The sequence below is a fragment of the Schistocerca serialis genome, chromosome 1, assembly GCF_023864345.2.
Source record: "Schistocerca serialis cubense isolate TAMUIC-IGC-003099 chromosome 1, iqSchSeri2.2, whole genome shotgun sequence".
Taxonomy (NCBI): Eukaryota; Metazoa; Arthropoda; class Insecta; order Orthoptera; family Acrididae; genus Schistocerca; species Schistocerca serialis.
In genome coordinates this window covers 70,458,907-70,479,573 of record NC_064638.1, presented here as the reverse complement: position 1 = coordinate 70,479,573, position 20,667 = coordinate 70,458,907, and the positions used below count along the sequence as shown (strand labels likewise).

General features: G+C 39.4%; 1 protein-coding gene across 1 annotated transcript in view; it reads left to right on the top strand.

Annotated features, from left to right (window-relative positions):
• The first annotated feature begins 11,904 nt into the window (after window positions 1-11,904).
• LOC126461688 (sesquipedalian-1-like) overlaps window positions 11,905-20,667 on the top strand; it is a 33,673-nt gene continuing 24,910 nt past the window's right edge. The window contains exons 1-2 of the mRNA XM_050096014.1: window positions 11,905-12,331; window positions 13,410-13,598. Of these exons, the coding sequence (XP_049951971.1) occupies window positions 12,127-12,331; window positions 13,410-13,598 (394 nt within the window). The 5' untranslated portion in view covers window positions 11,905-12,126. The remainder of the gene's footprint in view (window positions 12,332-13,409; window positions 13,599-20,667) is intronic.

Below are 20,667 nucleotides of genomic sequence, written 5' to 3'. Positions count from 1 at the left end.
TTTGCGTTTGCTTGGGAAAGGCTTCACAATATGCTTGGAAAGCCCACAAGCATTACCTGCAACAAGTGAATAAGGTGGTACCTTTCTTCCACCCTGACATCTGCTCTGATGGAGGCTGGTTAGTTCACTTTGTTCACTTTTTGAAAGAAGCTGGTAATTCAGAAGACTGGCCCGTCACTGAGTCTCCCTTGAAACTCCCAGTCAGTAAATGCAAAACAGTGCTCAGCTTCCATTGAAACAATTACCACTACGCTGAAGTTGTCTTTGTAATTGTAGAATTCAGATCCAGTGTTTGCGGGAGCCTGAATAACAACATGTTTCCCATCCACAGCACCACTGCAATGAGGAAAATTCCAGGGATCTTTGAATGTTGCAATGATGCTCTTCCATTTTGCAGCCACTTTTGGAATCTGAGACATAGGACATTATAATGTGCTCACTATGTCTTCCAGGCCAAGTGTCTGTAAAGACAGTCCTCCCTTTAAAGAGCAGTCACTGCATTCTTGAAACAAACATGCCTCTTGCTTTACATCACAGACTACTAATGACTCCACACGCCCATCAAGGTGTCACATGTCATGTGCTCCAGTAAGTTCTTCAAAGTTACCTCACAAGGTTCAAAATTCACCCAGTACGCACATAAACAGACATCTTTAGGTGGGCGTGGAACTACCCACTTAGGCCGTAGTGCATAAAATTTTGATCTTCAAAATATGTGAAGTTGTATAGTTGTTCTTATAAATTGCAAAATTTTCTTTAATACTGTGAGTCATGTACCTCTTCACTTTCACAACTTTTTGAACTTCAACTGTTACAGTTAAAGTGTCTTTTTTTGGCAAACAGTCCCATTTATCTTTCAGATAAAATGACTGCAATATTTGAACTTAAGCTGATTCTACAGGATGGCCGTAATAGGGATCTGGTCTTCCAAAGACTCCTTTTACAGACCTCACATTTCTCGATTTGTGTACCATGTACTTTCATACTGATGGAACGTGGTTCAAAATTGTTTTCTTTGAAAATGTCTCTGGAATAAGAATTAAAACTTTTACCTTTTCACTGTAGGATGCACAATATTCAACAGCTGAATTGATATTTGTGAAAAATTCCTGGCAAGAGGTGCAAGAGTGCTTTGGTTCATTGTACTCTGAAGATGGAATTACTATGTTGAAGAGTGTGGTTAGTTTTGCTGTAGTTGTTTCATCCGTAGCTTTAGTAATTTCTCTGCGCTTTCTTGATGCACGGAGCTTATCACTCAACTTCACTGACAACAGTTTCTTAACAGGACTAACACCTACCTCTGTAGCTGACTGACTCAGAGTATTTAATTCTTCCTCTATTAACTGCATCATCTGCACCATGGGAAGCTTCACCTTGTTCAGACACTTTCATTGTTGTTATTTTGTCAAAACATTTAGATCACGAAAAGGTGTCACTGGAAGCATCTTCACTTTGAAACAGGGTCTTCAAATGAGAACACTTATTCCCAACCTGAACAAAGCCTGTTTTTTGTTTGTCTTATAAATCACTCTTTTATGGATATGCAAATAGTCAGCACACTTCACTCTCCTGTGGCCCCAGTCAGACGAAATTTCCAACAGTCATTTTCACAAAACACACACACTGCAACTGTGTCAATTGGCAAATTCCTCACGAAAACACAGAACTCACTGGTTGGTCTCAGATTTCTTAGAAGCCTCTTCAGTAAACAAATTAGCACTGAACGACTACAATACAGAAACCTGCAATGAACAACCAAGACAAAGAAACTGACAAGAAACTACAACAAAGTGTAAGAAATATTTGCAACAGTGAAAGTGAAAAGAAATAACTGCAACAAAGACGATAGAAATAAACACTGTAACAAAGAAATTAGTAAGAAACAATTTCAGTGAAGACATACATTAGCCTTGAAAGTTAAAAAAGATGATTTTTTTAAAAATAAAACCTGTCAAACTTAAAAGTGGAAGCTCTCCTTTACAGAGAATATAGTACTACATGGTACTAATCAACAGAAAAAAATCTAACTTTTATGGATTGGCGTTTTTGAAAAAAAAATATTCTGTAAATTATAAAAGAAATTCAAAAGGCGGCAGTAAAAGAACTTTGACAGATATGTCCAAATGGAGGATACCATCATAATCATAAAGCAATTATCTTTCAAATAAAAAACTCTAACAAAATATCTAGAACTGTTACAGAGATACAGCATTTTAATTTTTTTTTTCAAAATTCACATCTTCAGAATGGTGTTTGCAGTGTCACCTTTGGAGGCCTGCGTCTCGAGGCAGGAATTTTTTTGGAGAAAACAAAAAAAATATGTGTTTTTTACTTAGTCCTGAATTTTAACATATGCTAAATGCAATAACATCCGAGCCTATGAAAGTACTCCCCTGCCAGAAGTGGTATGGAAGAAGAAGAAGAAAGTTAATGAGGCAGAAGACCTGAAAATTAAAACATAAAAGTCATTCACTTCATTAAAAGCAGCTGCAGAAAAACCAGCCAGAAAAAAATTATCCTACAGTCTAGTGGCAGCTAATGGGAGGGGCTGTAAATTTCTATGCATACAATCAACTACATTCAGTTTGAAATGAAAAGAGTTATGTCAGAAAACAGACATGGGCACTATAATGAAAGAAATTTTACATCCTATGAAAGTTTTCCAATTGACTGGAAGGTTCTTTTAATAAATTGGATAATAAATTGTTCAGTCACATTAACGTGACCACCTGTCAAAAGGCTGAACAGCCAACTTTAGCAGTACAAGCATGCAGGAAGAGAGTCATTGAGATTGTGGAAGGTCCATCAGGGATGTTGAGCCACGCCAACTCCAGTGCCAAGATCAGCTGCACCAGGCTCCTCAGTTGAGTATCCATGGCACAGACAGCAGTACTGAGGTGGTTCTATAGATTCTCAACAGGATTTAAATCTGTGGAGTTAGTGGCCAGGGCAGTGCAGTAAACTCATTCTGGTGCTCTTTAAACGATGCATGTACACTGTGAGCTGTGCGACACATTGCATTGCCTTGCTTTTAGATGCCACTGTGCTGAGGAGAATCAAACTGCATTTAGAGGTTGGACATGATCCCCAAGGATAGATGCATACTTGTGTCCACTGTGTCTTCCAGAATGACAAAATCATACACAGACTGCCATGAAAACATTTCCCTCACTATTACACTTCCTCCTGGTTGCAGAGCGTTTGCTTTCAGATGTTTTATGCCATACATGCCTATGGCTATCTGTCTGATGGAACATAAAATGTGATTCATCTGGAAATGTCACCTTCTACCACTCAGAGGATGTCCAGATGTGGTATTGGTGCGCAAATTTCAGCCTTAATCACAACTGAACAGCAGTTAGCATGGGTACTTGAACCAGGTGCCTGGTGCAGTGATCCACTGAATGGTCCTTAGGGAGATGCTATTGGCAGCCCCATTATTCATCTGGGCTGTTAGTTGCTCAACCACTGAACATCTGTTCGCCCAGACACATCTTCGAAGCCGTCGTTCACCTGTCATCTTCTTTGGCCGATGGTGCACCACAGTTATCTCAGAGCCGGTTTTGGATAGTGCCATTTTGCCAAGCATAGTGTACTTTAACCATGAGAGCACATGAAGAGTATAAAAACTTAGTCATTTCAGAAATGCTTCCACCCTTGGTCTGAAAGTCAACGAAGATTCCCTTTTGGATGTCACTACTCCATTTCTGCATTATGATACCAACTGCACTGTTTTCAGCATCCCCCCTCCCCCCAATGGACTTTATATAACCTCCACTGCTAATGGTGCTACTTGCAATCTGTGAGTGGTTATTGTATATTAGTCGGTGGTCACATTAATGTGACTGGACCAAGTAGCATAACTAAATACACACTCATATTAAAATTATTTTTAAATATGTTGTTTATGAAATTCATGGTAAACATCAGCTTGCTACTAAATTATTTTGAAAAACAGCAACAGTACATTGCATTCTGTCATCTGGTTATTGAAAATATGTAATACAACCTTGAAATAAAGGCATATTTCATACAGAATGATAGTACCAATACTGATGACAAAATGTAAGCAGTGACAAACAATAGTTTATTGAAAATTTCAGGAAAATTACTACACAATTACATTATTTATAATGATACTACCATTTAAACTGGCTTTTACTATTAACTCAGAAACTGTTATTTCAGTTCACTTACTGTTAAATGGAATAGTAATGCAAATATTTACATCACAAAATTATGGCTTGCATTCCTCTGCTCTGGTTCACTGACATAGTCCAACGTAGTCTTCTCCTCAGTTTTCTTTTCTTTTCTTCATTTTTTAAATTAACATACAGTCACAAGCCATCACCAAGAAAGCAACTAAACTACTAAGCAAAAGTTCTTAATGACCATCCTCTACTGTTCAGAGCAACTGGAGCAACGCAAATATTCATTGTACTCGGAATGCTCGATGCTCAGCAAATAGTGCATATTTGGTACAATGTGCTCACTATTATGTGAATATTCACTGAATGTCACAATGAGGACCTCGCTTACTCAATGCTCATTTCTCAGTATTTTGCAAATGCCACACATGTGGTGCTGCCTTTAGGAAACTGAAGGATAGTGTGAATAAAGAGCTCATGCTTATGTTATACAACACCTTGTTTCATACACAGTTTTGTTATGAAACACTTCTTTGGGGAAACTCACCTGTGGCAGGAGAGGTTTCTCTGGCAGAGGAAACCTAGTAGATTTATTTCTGGCCAGAACAACTAAACTTCTTGCAGACAGTACTTTATTGAGCAAAAAATACTTACATCAGGTTACCTTCCATTAGGAATATGGGTGCACTTGGCAACTGTGATATGATTTACAAATAATAGAACACAGCAATCAGTCGTCCTTTTTTGCAGGTTTTATTTGGCAAATCTAGATTTTGGATGGTGCCTAGCCATTATCAATGCACTATTTCATAGTATCAATGCATGTCAATTCCCTGTTGTTCGGGCATCTGGGTAATGGCTAAACACTAGCTGAAATCCAGATTTGCCAAGTAAAACCTGCAAAAAAGGATGAGTGATTGCTGTGCTCTATCATTTTTAAATTTGAAAAATACTTACAGTCCTCAGTCTATAAATAGTCAGTTATGCATGCCAAACAGAAAGTCAACAAATATGAACATATCTTATGTGCAGTTACATGGAACCAGAAACAGGAACTTAGTGAACAATCTTTGCACTCGTTTAAGTAAAGTCCAAAATAATATATTTCAACAATATACCATATGACATAATGGTACTGCATGAAAAGTAAAAACAGTACGAGACATGGTTGAAAGAAAAACAATGCTATAACACAAATGAATTTATATGTCATGAAAAAAAGATGATATTTATTATAAATGTGACTGTGAACAAACAAAGTCATAGATTATACCATAAATCTAATTTGTGGTATGTGTAATACATGTAGCAAAACTAATTATGTACCAATGAAAATAACCAATTTTTGCCAAGGTAATGTTATTGGATAGATAAAAAATGTATTCACAAAGTGGCAGCAGGAACAAACACACACATAAAACATTTTTCTTCTCATCCCATCCAGTAATTCATCCTGACAGGGGTTCTGGGCAACTTTTGCAAACTCTAAACCTTTCCCTAAACTTTTCCAGTTCTTTCCCTTCAGCCCTCTTCCTTTCTTTTCAACTCTTCCGCCAGAAGAAGGAGCCACTGGCTCCAAAAGCTTGAATACGTAAAACCTTTTTTTTATATGTGTAGTCTCCTGCTGTCACTTGGTGAGTAGATTTCCATCCTATTACATAAAAACTAATTATGTGGTAAATACAAAATAAGATGTATCTACATAATTATATTTGTATATTGTAACCATCTGCATAATTATTTGTATAATCATATGAATATAATAGAAAGAAACATTCCACATGGGAAAAATATATTTAAAAAAGAGATGCTGTGACTTACCAAACGGGAAAGCGCTGGTAGATAGACACAATAAAAAACACACAAACACACACACAAATATCAAGCTTTCGCAACCCACGGTTGCTACATCAGGAAAGATGGAAGGAGAGGGAAAGACGAAAGGATGTGGGTTTTAAGGGAGAGGGTAAGGAGTCATTCCAATCCCGGGAGCGGAAAGACTTACCTTAGGGGGAAAAAGGGACAGGTATACAATTGCGCGCACACACACATATCCATCAGCACATATACAGACACAAGCAGACATATCACTTACCAAAGAGGAAAGCGTTGGTAGGCACAATAAAAAACGCACACACAAATGTCTGCTTGTCTTTTTTTTGTGGGTTCACTTCCTTTCTTTTGCAGACTTCTTTCTTTCCTGAAATTGTACTTTTTGTGTTGCTCCTCTGAAAAGTATTCTGTTATCTATAAAGCCCATGTTTTTCACATCTCTGTCAATTTCAGTTAAGCATGTGGGTTGAATCTGTAGTTGTTTAGTAAGTTGAAAATCTGCTTGGTTAGTTTGTTACTACCTATTTCGTATATATGTCCATAAAACTGTGGTCTTCTTTTCCTTATTGCAACAGTTAGCTTCTCAATTTTCAAATAGAGCTCGATTCTAGGTCCCATCGTATTCATTAAAATTCTTTTCATGTCTTCCCAACTTTTCAAGATCCCCAAACCCAGTCACTGCTCATGAGTACACACTCTGGGCGTTAACAAATTTTCAGATTCAGATAAATTTGAGAGTGTGAAATTAATAGCATCTGATGTAAAACAATTATGCTTATCAACAAGTTTATACAACCACAACCACAGCCAATAATAATAACAACAGTAATAATATTAGTAATTATAATAAGATGCATAACTTACCTGACAAAAGAAAGAATTGTTTTGTGGATTTTTGTTGCTTTGTTCATAGTTAAGTACAGTTTAGGGTAATAGCAAAATAATGTGTAAGCTGTCGCAACTCTCAGTTACGTATTGTTGTGTAAATGGGAGTTTTCATGCTTTTCCATATTTTCAGACAAATGTACAAGATCCCTAACGAATGTATTGGTTTGCGAATTTTCTTCCGGGCTGAAAATCAGACATTCTTATACTGCACCTACACGACAACTTGTAGTAACTGCACACTTCCTTGTTAGATGTTCGCTTGTAGTCACGCTTGATTTCGTCAGTCTGTCAATCAAAGGAACTGTTCTTGGAGGCCCCAGTTCCTTCACGGCTAACTTTTCCTGGTAATTTACTTTTCTATTCCCAGAATAAGATTTTCACTCTGCAGCAGAGTGTGTGTGCTGATATGAAACATATTACAGCTGTGTGCCAGACCTAGACTCGAATTCGGGACCTTTGCCTTTCATGGGCAAGTGCTTTACTGACTGAGCCACCCAAGCACGATTCACGACCTTCCTCAGAGCATTACTATTCTGTTAGCCTTTAAAATGGATTCATTGAAGTTCATGTTTAGACTGCAAACGAAAGCAGATTACTGCACAGTAAACAACGAACTCCAAATACAAACTGCCATTTGTTGAAATGATTAAACTCAAGGAGTAATGTCTACCAACATTGTCGCTTGAGTAGAACACGAATGAGGTGCGGAGATCCATAAGGGCCTAAAGCACACTGCCGTCAATCCCACATTTAAGAGAGTATCAGAGACAACAGTGATACAGATTTTCATATATACAGTGTGGGCCTACAGCACACATAAACTTTACTGACCATATAGATCAACTGATTTCAGAAGCATGAATAAATGTTACAGTCTTGCAATGGATGGTGATATGCTTTAGGCCCTTACGATTCTCAGCACATCATATGTATCACTGTATGATAAAATTCATAACTTAATATACTATAAATCATCCAGAACCCCAAAAAATAGGTTTATTTTCAGTACAACTTTAACATATACTGATGTCCAATTTGATTTTACTACATAGTGAGCGAATTAACAAATCTGAAATGTGAAACTTCCTGGCAGATTAAAACTGTATGACCGACCGAGACTCGAACTCGGGACCTTTGCCTTTCGCAGGCAAGTGCTCTACCAACTGAGCTACCGAAGCACGACTCACGCCCGGTACTCACAGCTTTACTTCTGCTGTGAGTACCGGGTGTGAGTCATGCTTCGGTAGCTCAGTTGGTAGAGCACTTGCCCGCGAAAGGCAAAGGTCCCGAGTTCAAGTCTCGGTCGGTCACACAGTTTTAATCTGCCAGGAAATTTCATATCAGTGCACACTCCGCTGCAGAGTGAAAATCTCATTCTGGAAATCTGAAATGTGCTGTCATCCAGCAGGATTGCTGAGCAAATGGGGGTAAAAGTCTGCTGCAGTGTGCTACCACCTGATGGCCCTGATGTAAACTTCTAGTTGTGTGCAAATCATGATCCATGCACATTGTTTGTCAAATCCGTATGTATTTGGCAAATAAGGTAATTACATCATGCAAGTTGCGCATGCGCAAAAGCTCCCTAAACTGTGTGCTCGCCACCTTGATGCCAAATTTCATGGAGTATGAAAGAGCAGCAGTGTGGTAGAGTTAAGTGCTGTATCTTTCAGACTGCAGCATCTGTGTTATGTTACACAGCATTCAAAGAAAAATAACCAATAAATCCACAAGCTGTCAAAAGTTAGCGTGTTTCCGTGCTCTTACACAGCAACTGCCACTGCCCCAATCTTTTTAGTTCAAATGTGTCTGCTGCATGTAGTGTTTCTGGCCTTACCACCCTTTAATAGTGACTTAGTTTCAAGTTTCAGTACAAAGACTTTTTGTTGTATGTTTTTTGTCATATGTAGTGCCCTTTCCATTTTATGTATCATACCCTTAATTTCTATGTCTGTCTCTTCTTTTGTATTGCTTGTTACCCACTCTCATATACATTTAAGACAGTTTGCTTCAGCTACTGTATTGTTATGAATTTCAAATTTTTTTCTTTTTTTTGGGGGTGGGGGGAGGGAGACACACAGCACACATCATTGATATTTGTCGTGAAGTGTGTCTTTTCAAATGATATTTATAGTCCTGTTTTATCTGCTTGGGTTCTGTAGTTTTGTTATTTGTTCTTTGGCACTACTGTATCCAGTGAATCACTCTATAGTTATTCATTTGGGTTGAAACCATTAATATGGGTAGATTTCCTCCATTCTCTTACTACTTTCTCTAATATGCAGTTGAGAAGTAGAGGTGGTTGGCTATCTCCCTGTCTTACTCCTGATTTCATATTAATATGTGCTAGTCCCTTTCCTTTGCTCATCATCATACTCTTTGTTTCTGTTCTATTGATTCTCATCCCATATTTCACACAAGCATCATTTAGACCTTTCAGCATTTTTTGTACTGTCCATTCACTGTCTGCCACTAATATCATGTCATCAGCAAATCGTATACACTCTATCCTCTTTCCAGCAATACACACTCCTCTTTTTCCATCTAGGCCTTTTGCTATAATTTCTTCCATGTACAAGTTAAACTTCTTCCATGTACAAGTTAAACAATAAAGGCCAGGGTCAACAACCCTGTCTAATGTCACTTCCAAATCTGCATCCTTTTGAAATTTCATTTCTAATTCTTATTCTACTTTCTGTGGTCTATACGTGTTCTGTAGCAGTTGTGTATCCTTCCAATTTACTCACTTCCTCTTCAAAATATCCACAAGCTTGTTCCATTACACTCTGAAGAATGCTTTTTCCAAACCAAAAAACAGCAAAAATCTTTCTCCCTTTCTCAATACATCTTTCCCCTATAATACTTACAAGATCTTGTCCCTTGTGTTTCTTAAAGTTCCTTTCATTATTTCTGTTGTTTTTTGTTATTGATTCCAAATTATAATGTTGGTTAGTCCTAGACAGAATAAAGTATGCAGATGTGAAGCCACTATTCAAGAGTGGGGATAAAACTGTCTAACCACCACCCAATTTCCCTTCTAACAAGTTTCTCCAAAGTTCTTGAAAACTCATTTATAAGAAAATTGTTGAGCACCTGAACATCCACAAGTGTCTTCGCCAATGTCAATTCGGATTCCAATCAGGCCTGTTAACTGATGATGCTATATTTGCATTTACCAATAATGTTTTAGAAGCACTGAACAATAGATTAGCTTCAGTTGGCATATTTTGTGATTTAACCAAGACCTTCAACTATGTGAACCTTGAAATCCTCCTATCAAAAGCTGTCTAAGTGGCACAATGGGAATGTAACTCCGATCATACCTACCTGATCGAAAGCAGGGGGTATTGCTTAATCATAGAGTTGGCACAATAGCCTCGTCTGGTTGGGGAACAGTAAGTACAGGAGTGCCACAAGGTTCTGTGCTGGGCTCCTTCTTCTCTTATTTTTATTAATGACCTTCCACACTGTACAAAAGCTTCTGTCAAGTTAACTCTCTTTGCAGGTGATACATCTCTTTTAGTAGAAAAAACACCTGACAGTGATATTGCAACATCCGCTGTGTGTTCAATTATCTCTTTAAATGGTTCACATGCAATGGCCTGATTTTAAATTTAAAAAAAGTACATTCATTTCCATGGGTCTGATTTAAGTCTAAGCTGTGATGATCAAGATACACATCAAGTATATTCTTCCAAATTTTTAGGCCTCCACACCGACAATAAATTAAATTGGTTGTGCCACACTCTGGACTTGAGAAAAAGACTCAGTTTATCAATTTATGCTCTACGTATTGTAGCAGCAACTGCAAATACTGACTCTGTTAAGGCTGCTTATTTTGGCTATTTTCATTCATTGCCGTCATATGGCATAATGTTTTGGGGTAATCAACCAATGGCAAATAAAGTATTTGTCACTCTGAAAAGAGAAATACGAATTGAAAATGGAGTGTGTAGGAATTATTCATGCAGAAATCTTTTTAAAACACACAAAAGATTAACAGTGACCTCACAAAGTTTCCTTACGTCCTTTCTAAGGTAAGAACCTACCCACGCACAAAATCAACAGTGACTACCATGATTGTTGCAAAGGACCAAAAAAAGACTTGCATGTGGATGGAAAAAAAATTATCTTCCGAAACACTCTTTTTACTCTCTTGATGCTTTCTTTGACATAACACTTCTATTTATTGAAAGCCAGATACGGCATATGTACTTGTAATTTTAGCTGTTACCACATTGTTTTATACCTCTGTTTTACTTTGGAAAGTGCCTATGCTTGTAATTGTTTACATATTTTGTTCCTTTACAGATATTGCGATCGATATCTATTAGCGTATAAGTAGGCTACTCTTCTCATGTATAACTGTGACTCGTTTCACATCCACACAACTGTTTTGTATATTGGATATACGGAGCACGAATAAATAAATTAGTAAAAAAAAGTCTATCAATTGACTCACAGGCATTTTTAAAACCTACAAAAGCTATTACGTATTTCAAGTTCCTGATTCTACTCATTTCTATTGCATTCTTTACATTTAATACTTGCTCCGCATAACTCGTTCTCGTCCTAAGTCCCCCAACAGTTGCTTAAATAAATCAACTGAATCCCCCTCGATTACGTCAACTATAAAATTTCCTACGTCAAAATTGTCCCGCTCCCATCCGTTAAATGTCTGTGTCAATGTCACAATCTGAAATGCGTTGTGGAATACGGAATCAAACCACCAGAAGTGAATGTTTTGGGGTAGCTAACATGGCGGATCTTCACTCTGGGTCAGCTTCAAGTTTGTGACGTAATAAAAACAACTCTTCTAATTTCTACCTCCAACTGTTAAATCCATGGAGGTAAGAATTCTTATCTCCATGGTTAAATCAACCAAGAAACTTATTCTAACATCCTTGGAATCGACGACGAAGGTTTCTTGGAGGTGGCAACCTTCGAATAATGGTCGAAGATGGCAACGCGATCTTAACTGAGGCACTTCAGCGATTGGTCATCCTGTAAATTTGAAATGCTTTGCTGATCAGTATCTCTGGTGCACAAGTGGTCATTAGTAGGATACTGTCAAATTTGAAAGTTGAACTTCAGTAGTTTGAAGTAACTTCGAGATGAACTGCTCACTGAGTTGTTTAAGTCACCTTCTGTGAAATGGGCAATTCAGTCAGTGCATCAGTTCAAGTGGTGTACACATTAATGTATTAATCATCGTGACATACGAAGTCACAAGTAAGACGACACACCTCCTTTTTCCACAATGAAGATAAACGAGAAGAATTTGGCCGCATTTGCTTCCTCTGCAACACCAGTGGATAGGGAAGGCTGGCTTGTGAAAAGGGGTGAAGTAAACAAAGGTTACCAAAAACGCTGGTTCGTTCTTAAAGGAAATTTATTGTTCTACTTCGAAAAACGCGGTGATAAAGAACCAGTTGGCGTGATTATTTTGGAGGGCTGTACCATAGGTATGCTCTTCCTGTTTACACACTAAGAAAAAATAAAAAGGTTGTATTTTGGCCTCCCTCTCCCTCTCCCCCTCCCGCCCACACACACCACTCACATTATTACCCAGTGTAAAATAATTAGGTATCTCACGTTCAATGTTTCCAAATGAGCTTCATTTCCAATAAAATAGCTAAAGTATAGTACATTGTGTGTAGTCAAACTAGTACAACAAAGAGAGAGATCTTGCAGTTTCAAGTTTACTTTCTGCTTAATCACAGAGTTCTACAAGCTGATAAAAAGTTATTCAATCTCACCATTGTTTATAGACCTGATTGGAATAAAAATGAATTTTTATTTTCCACGAAAGGCTAAATTAGTAAGTTGTACTTACAGGTACTGTGTTATGAATAATCTGTACCAAAGTATGTACATATTGAAAAAATAATCATAAATAATTATGAATTACAGTTAAATGTTTGTGTACACTGATTCCCTTATGAAAATAAAAAAAAGGGGTCAAGTGAGAAGGACATCTGGTACCTCACTTTTTTGGATAATTGCACCATGAAAATGGCCTACTCTGCCAAATCAGCCATTGCAGTTGTGACCTCAGCTACGTTTATTTATGTATATTATGTTTAAAATTAAAATGTGTTGCATGGAGACCATTCAGATTTGGCATGGCTTGGAAATATGGAGAAGTACATGTAATAAAGAGTTGTGTAACCATATTTTTTTCGAAGTGTCCGAGATGTGCCAAAATTTCCTCCGTAATTTGAGAATACTGATTTTTCCTCTACATTACAAAGCATGTATATTGGCTGGAAACCGGCTAACTTTATTACATAATAATTTGCATGAAAATAATTACTGAGACTGTATAGTTTTGTTACATGATACAATACAAGAAAAGAGATAATCTGCTGTTTGCCTTATTTATTGTAGTGTCTACGGGGGGGGGGGGGGGGGGATTTTATGAGTGGATCACTGGAAGAGATCCTATAATTAGTTGCCTAGATAACGCACTTAAACAATGTAGTTTTCATGCGAAACAGATAAATTCTTTCGTAGTGTACCTGACTCTCGCATTATTTTCAGAGTTGGCTGAAGATGAAGATCAGTTTGGTTTCAAAATTGTGTTCCATGGTCCTGGAAATCGTAGTTATGTTCTTGGCGCAGAGTCTCAAGAGAGCATGGAGCAGTGGATGAAAGCACTGGCTTGTGCAAGCTATGATTACATGAAACTCATGGTTGCAGAATTACAAAGGCAACTGGATGAAATGGAAGGTAATAACTTACATGTACCACATGTCAACCTTATATTGGAGTGTGGTAGGTAGTAACTTACACATACCACATGTAATTCTTATCTAGGCGTGAGATTTGGAGCTGCATCTTCTCCTCCATTTCATGTTTTTGGCTTTAAGCTCAATCCATCTCATCAAGATCTCACCACTCATTTTTATTTCTTTTTTTGCCTCAACATCCAGGTTATTGATATGCTAAAACCGCTTCAAATAGTTGTATTTGTTGTACAGCATTTGCTCTATTACTTGTTTGACTTCAAGCAATGACCTTTAAAATATTATCAGTTTTGTCATCATGATTTTTGTATTCCTTCTTGTTACATTTATGAGGGGTCTTCAGTAAGTAATGCAGCACAATTTTTTTCCTGAAAGCGGGTTGGTTTTATTCAGGATTCCAGTACATCACATTATTCACCATTCCTTAGGCTATAAAAACCTATTTTTCTACATAATCTCCATTCAATATGATGGTCTTACGCCACCTTGCTGGAAGGGTCTGTATGCCCATATGGTACCATTCTACTGGTTGACTTCAGAGCTAATGTCTTGCTGCATCAATAACTTCCCCATCATCCATGTACTCTTCCCACAGAGTGCATCCTTCATTGGGCCAAACAGATGGAACTCTGAAGTTGCAAGATCCGTGCTGTGGGGTGGATGAGAAACAACAGTCTAGACAAGTTTTGGGAACTCTTCTTAGGTGTGCAGACTTGTGTGAGGCCTTGCATTGTCATTTAGAAGGAGAAGTTTATTTGCATTTTTATGTGACAAACAAGATGAAGCGTTTTCTTCTATTACTTGATGGTAGCACAATACACTTTAGGGTTGATTGTTGCACTGGGAGAGAAAACATCAAAAGGAATTCTTTCAGGGTCCTAGAAGACCGTAGCCATGACTTTACTGGCTGAGGGTGCAGCTTTGGATTTTTTCTTCATAGAGGAACATGGATTGTCATTTTGTTTCTGGTTCAAACTGATGAGCCTGTTTCATTACCTCTGACATAATTTGACAAAAAATTGTCATTATCAGCCTCATAACATGCAAGCCATTTTTCACAGGTCTTTCATTACTCCTTATCATCTTCTATTTGATAGCGTAGAAACCAGCAGGCACACACCTTCGATTATCCCAACTGGTGGGCAAATGTATCATCACTATCAACAGAGACGCCCAGTTGTGCAGTGAGGTGTGTTATTGTGATTTGTCGAACACTTTGAATGAGGGTGTCTGCATGTTCCAATATTGGAGGAGTCACAGCTGTGTGCAGTCAGCTGGTACGCACCAAGATCAGACTGGTTCGTGCAACCTTGTTGCTGTGATGACAGACATCCCCCCAGGGACTCTCAACTGTTTTGTGAGTATGTGCTTGGCACACATGTGGCCCTGACTTAGAGTACTCCTTCATTTTCTGTGCTACATGTCTATCCTCCTCCTATTCTTTCTCTCCTCCCTTTGGGACCAGGTCTTGTGTACAATCGGGCAACCAAAACGTGTGAAGTATGAGAAGACTTAGGTGCATTTCATTTTTGTCTCTCTCTCCTTTCTTGTTCAGACTTCTCGTGTCCTTGCTCCGCTTTGGCATTTTGTCTTTCATCTTTGCTGTGCATGTCTGAAGGCTTGCTCACACATTTGATGTGTAAAGGGCGACTGGATACTGCGTAAGACCCAGCATCCAGGTCGACAGGTAGAGTTCGCGTGTACCCTCTGGTAAAGCCAAGGCCCAGGGAGTGGTGACTGCCTGATATGTTATCTTCCCAATTGCCAACTGGTCCCTCTGTCTGGAGTTTGGGAGGTGTGGCATGAGGTGTAAACAATGAAATAAGGGAGCCCACAGAAGGAAGGAGCACGGTATCAGAGCTGCTGGCAATCATTAGCGGGATTCACTTGCAGTGAGTGCTCAACTCCATCAATGCAACATTTGTCTAATAAATGTAAATGGAATGAGACCAGGAGGTCAAAACTTCTCTGCAGAGTACCCGTTAATCATTCAGAAAGGTGTGGATACAATTGCATATGCTCTAAAAGTCCTGCCCTCGCTTACGCAATGGAACTTGCTTCTAGAGACAGGCAGTGCGCCTTTCAAGACCAAAAACTGCTAACTGCTTATAGTTTTGCACCTCCACAGATACCGCATTCATGTAGAGACTCATTGAACACTGAATCCTTCACGTGGTGTCATAAACTTGGTTGCTTGATGGTATGACTGAGGGAGATATACAACATTATCTCTCTGATCAATGCGTACCCGCAGTACATCGGGTTATGAAGAGGGCTGATGCAGATTAGTGCCCATCCGCACCTTTTTGTTAATATTTGATCGAATGGAGCTCTCATCAAAAAACATGGCAGGCTACGAAGTCGTCAACTTCAGACCCTACATGCCAAACACATTGCGTTGCTACCAATGTCAGTGTTATAACCATACTCAGAAGTCCTGTGAAAATGCTGCTGAAAGTTTAACTTGTAGCAAGTATGATTGTAATAGCAGCTGTAAGCCTGACCTATGTGATCTGACCCCATGAATATTGCATTGGAGAAGAACCATATTAGAAGATACAAGATATCTATCTTCTACGGGGCAATTGGTTCAGTGGCTACCGAATGCCAGATTTTGGATGGGTTACAAGGTTCTGAGGCTGGAGGTTCCTGTTCCATTATTTCTTCAGAGGTACCATTAACCTTCATGGGTCAGTCATATGACTCCTGGGTGGAGAAGCAGCTGGTGATCTGCACTGGTGAAATGGAGGTCGGCTGGACAGAGGTGTCACTGTTGTAGAGACACTCTTTGTTAGAGAAGGGGAAGAACATTTGTCTTTTACTTCTTAGAACATTTGCATTTGTCAGATGTGGACCAAGACATTTGCTGACTTTAGGTGCACAAAAATCATCACAGGAGTATTCCTTTCTAAATTTCCATTCTTCTGGTTGCATCACAAGTGAACTCACCATTGTGGGCGAAGGATTTGTGGTGTGTTGAGCAACTGTAGTGTGCGGAGATTAGGACATCACTTTAGCACTAGGTGATTTTACAACCACAGCACTGAACTGGAGGTCGTAGGTCTGCGTGGCCATATCTTTTGTGGGTCGTGACATAGCAACAACAGTACTGTAACTGCCCGATAATGTATACAAGGCTTTTTGATAGCTAATATTTTGCAAGCAAAATTTCTTTTCTTTCACCCAGAGCTCCTCAACAGCTCACTAATCGAGGTATGCAGGGCATTTGTAAGATGAGGCGGCATGTTTGCCAGTGCAATTGATGCAGTGTGAAGGAGGAGGTGGGAAATTTCCTCATGAACATCCTTGCTACAAGTTAAACTTTCAGCAACATTTTCACAGGACTTCTGAGTATGGTTATAACACTGACATTGGTAGCAACGCAATGTGTTTGGCATGTAGGGTCTGAAGTTGAAGAAAGAAAATCACACCTTCAAGATGGCTTTGACGTCTTACAGTTTATTCCTGTAACTCCAACTCACAGGGAAGTTATGACACTCGTTTGGGATGACGTCCATAACTAAACCATTTCATTGAACACACAGCTATAAGCTGTTGCTGTCCGTCTTTCATTTCCCAGTTATACCTTTTCATTTAGTAATATCTACATATCCCGTCATCTGATCTCAACAGGGCAGATGTACTGCAGCATTCTGCTCAGCTCCTTCAATCCTTTTTGCTACTCCGCAACTTCAGCGACCATCATCCCATTTGTGGCTCTCTGAGAACCTGCCCAAGAGCTCTCTCCTGGTAGATATTATCAACCGGCTTATCTCATTTCTCTCAACACTGGTGAACACACATTTCTTTTAAGTTCCACACACACTGTCTTGGATATGGATCTCTCGTTCTGTAAGGCACAGCTTGCCCACCATCTAGTGTGGTCAGTCCTTTCACTCACCTACTCAAGCGACCACTTGCCTTCCATAATTCTACTGCTAACTCATGTCCCTTCTGTGTGCAAGAGCAGCCTCCTGAAGCTGACTGGAGGCTCTGCTCTTCACTGGCACCTTCAGCAAACATATCCACAGCAGTGATGATCAGGTAGACCACCTTATGAATGTTACCACCGCAGAATGTTTCATCCCCTGAATCTCTTCCCTACTGCGACATGTCCCAGTCCCCTGATGGACTGAGGAATGCTGCGACGCAGTTCACGTGTGGAGATGTGCTCTCTGTGTATTTGAATGCAATCCCACAAAGGAGAACTGTATTCATTATAAACAGTTGCATGCAAAGTGTCGTTGCATTATCAGCGATAACAAAAAGCTAGTTGGATCTCTTTTACTAATTCTTTTAACTGTTTTACTCCATCTTCTGTTGTTTCGGGTAACCTACATCGGGTTTCTGGAATCAAGGTACATCTCCTGATTCATGGTTTGACTGTAGCAAACGATGTCATTGTGGACCCTGTTGATACTTCCAACACCTTGGGTAGATATTTGGAGAGACCTCGAGCTCCCCTGGTTACCATCCTGTCTTCCTACCTCGTAAATGAGTGGAGGAAGCTTGGGAGATATATTTCCCCTCTCAGAATCGTGAATTCTGCAATACCATTTTTACTATTAGGGAGCTTGAACATGCTCTCACCTCATCATGATGCTCTGCTCCAGGCCTTTACAATATTCACATTCAGATGTTGCAGCACCTGTCTCTTGATGGCAAGCACTTTCTCCTTCATACTGTTAATCACATCTGGATGGACGGCTCATTTCCCAGATGTTGGCTTGAAGTAACTCTGTTCCCCGTACTCAAGTCTGCTAAGGACAAACATTATCTGTCCAGCTGCCACCCAATTTCCCTCACCAGGAGCATCTGCAATGTGATGGAACACATGACCAGTGGTCAGATGGTATTTTGTCTTGAGTTCTGGAATTTGCTAATGAATGCACAATGTGCAGTGCACAGTGCAACTGCTGTGCAGTTGATAATCTCATCACCTTGTCAACCCATGTTATGAACAATTTTGTTTGGAGATGCCAGACAGCAGCTGTGTTTTTTGATTTTGAAGAAGGCTTAAAATAACTGCTGGAGGACGGGCATCCTTTGTACAGTCACACATGGGGCTTCCAAGGCTGTCTGCCCTATTTTATTCGGGAGTTTTTGGAAGACCGGATTTTCAAGGTTCATGTGGGTTCAGCTTTATTGAACACTTTTGTTCAGGAGGACTGGGCGCCTCAGGGCTCTGCTCAGGTGCCTTTGCTCATGGAGCATCAACAACGGCTTCCACTTTTTGGGATTACAGAAGTGTCCAATTCCACCCGTCTACCTTGACCCATGACATCATCAATATGGTGAAAATAGCTATTCTAAGCTTCTCCAATATGGCGGCTATGACATCACTACATGCATGCAGCAACACACACAAAAATACATATAAATAAGACAATAACATCTCACTCTAAAAAAAAAAAACAATCACACTAAAGGGACAACTGTGGGGAAATTGGGGGTTTTAGGGTGAGAACAAGAAAAATATAATAGTAAAAAAACACACACACACCACGATCCCAAAACACAAAATGATGAACAAAAACAAAAAAAATAACAAATTTACAACATTCCGCTGCAGGAATCAGACACTTCCCTTGACCTGTATATGTCAATCACAGGTGACGATATCAAAACACCAATACCTACAACTAGAACTATGAAAATTGGAATCTGGCATTTACCGTGACGCATATAGGTCAACCACAGATAACGATACCAAAACACCACCTACAACTATGAAAATGTGAATCGGCCATTTCCAGTGACATATAGATCAACCACAACCATTGATACCCAAAAAACCAACACCTATAACTACAAAAAATAAAACCAAAACCATAACCTCAAAAATCCACAAATCAAACATCCCTACATAAATTAAAACACGTTCAATACACGATAAATACACAAAACACCACAACTCGAGACGAATATACCACAAAAAAAAAAAATTTGCTACCACCAGCAAATTCTGGCACTGCAAACTAGACCAGCCAGCCCAACCTCAACCTGCCCCCTCCTGCCACACACACACACACACACACACACACACACACACACACACACACACACACACACACACACACACACATTAAACGTCTTACCACACTACAAACAACAAACCAATAATACCTAATGGAAAAAAAGAAAGGTTGATAACTCATTGAAAAAACTTCCAAACCTTATGTTTCAAGTTACAAACACTGCCACCACCGACTTCACACATCCAAGACCAAGGCTCAAATAAACCCAATACAACTTATTATACTCAGCACATACACACACATACCACCAGAGGGCACCATGAAACACAAGACGACATCTAAAAACACAACCAACTCATAAACAATGTGACTTAATGACGTCACACACCACAACACCCTTATGTCATGGGTCAAAGCAGACGGGTGGAATCTGACACTTCCATTGACCCAACTTTTTCAGCAAAAAAACTGTCTGTCTGAATTTATGGTGGATCGGAAGATCCTCCTCCATTAGTACCAGTCCCTTGTCTATTCAAAAATGGACTCTGGATGTCTTGTTCACTTATCTCCACAACTGTCTGTTTTATACCATCTCAACACAATCTACCATCAAGGTGTACGTTTGGCCACTGGAGCTTTCTACACTAGCCCAGTTATGGGTATCTGTGAAGTTGTTGCCAAACTATTGCTGTCATAGCGTTCTGATTATCTACTCAGCAGATACATGTGCCGTCTGTCCTCTGTGCCCAACCATCCATCCTATCCATCTTTTTTTTGAGAACTCCCTTGACTGCTAACATGGGGTAAACACAACTTCTTTGTTGCCTCCCAGAGTTGGTTTCTGTATACTGAATCAAAAGCTTAACCTTACATTACGTATCACATTCCCAATGAGTGAGAGTCCTTCACTGTCCTGGCTTCGTGCAGAGATCCGCATTCATCTTGGACTAATTCACTTCACAAAGCCATTACCCTAGATTCGACATATCCCTGTAAGTTTCTCAAACTTTGTGCGCAGCTTGGAGACAGCACCTTCATCAATATTGATGGCTCTAAGATGGCTCGAGTTACAAA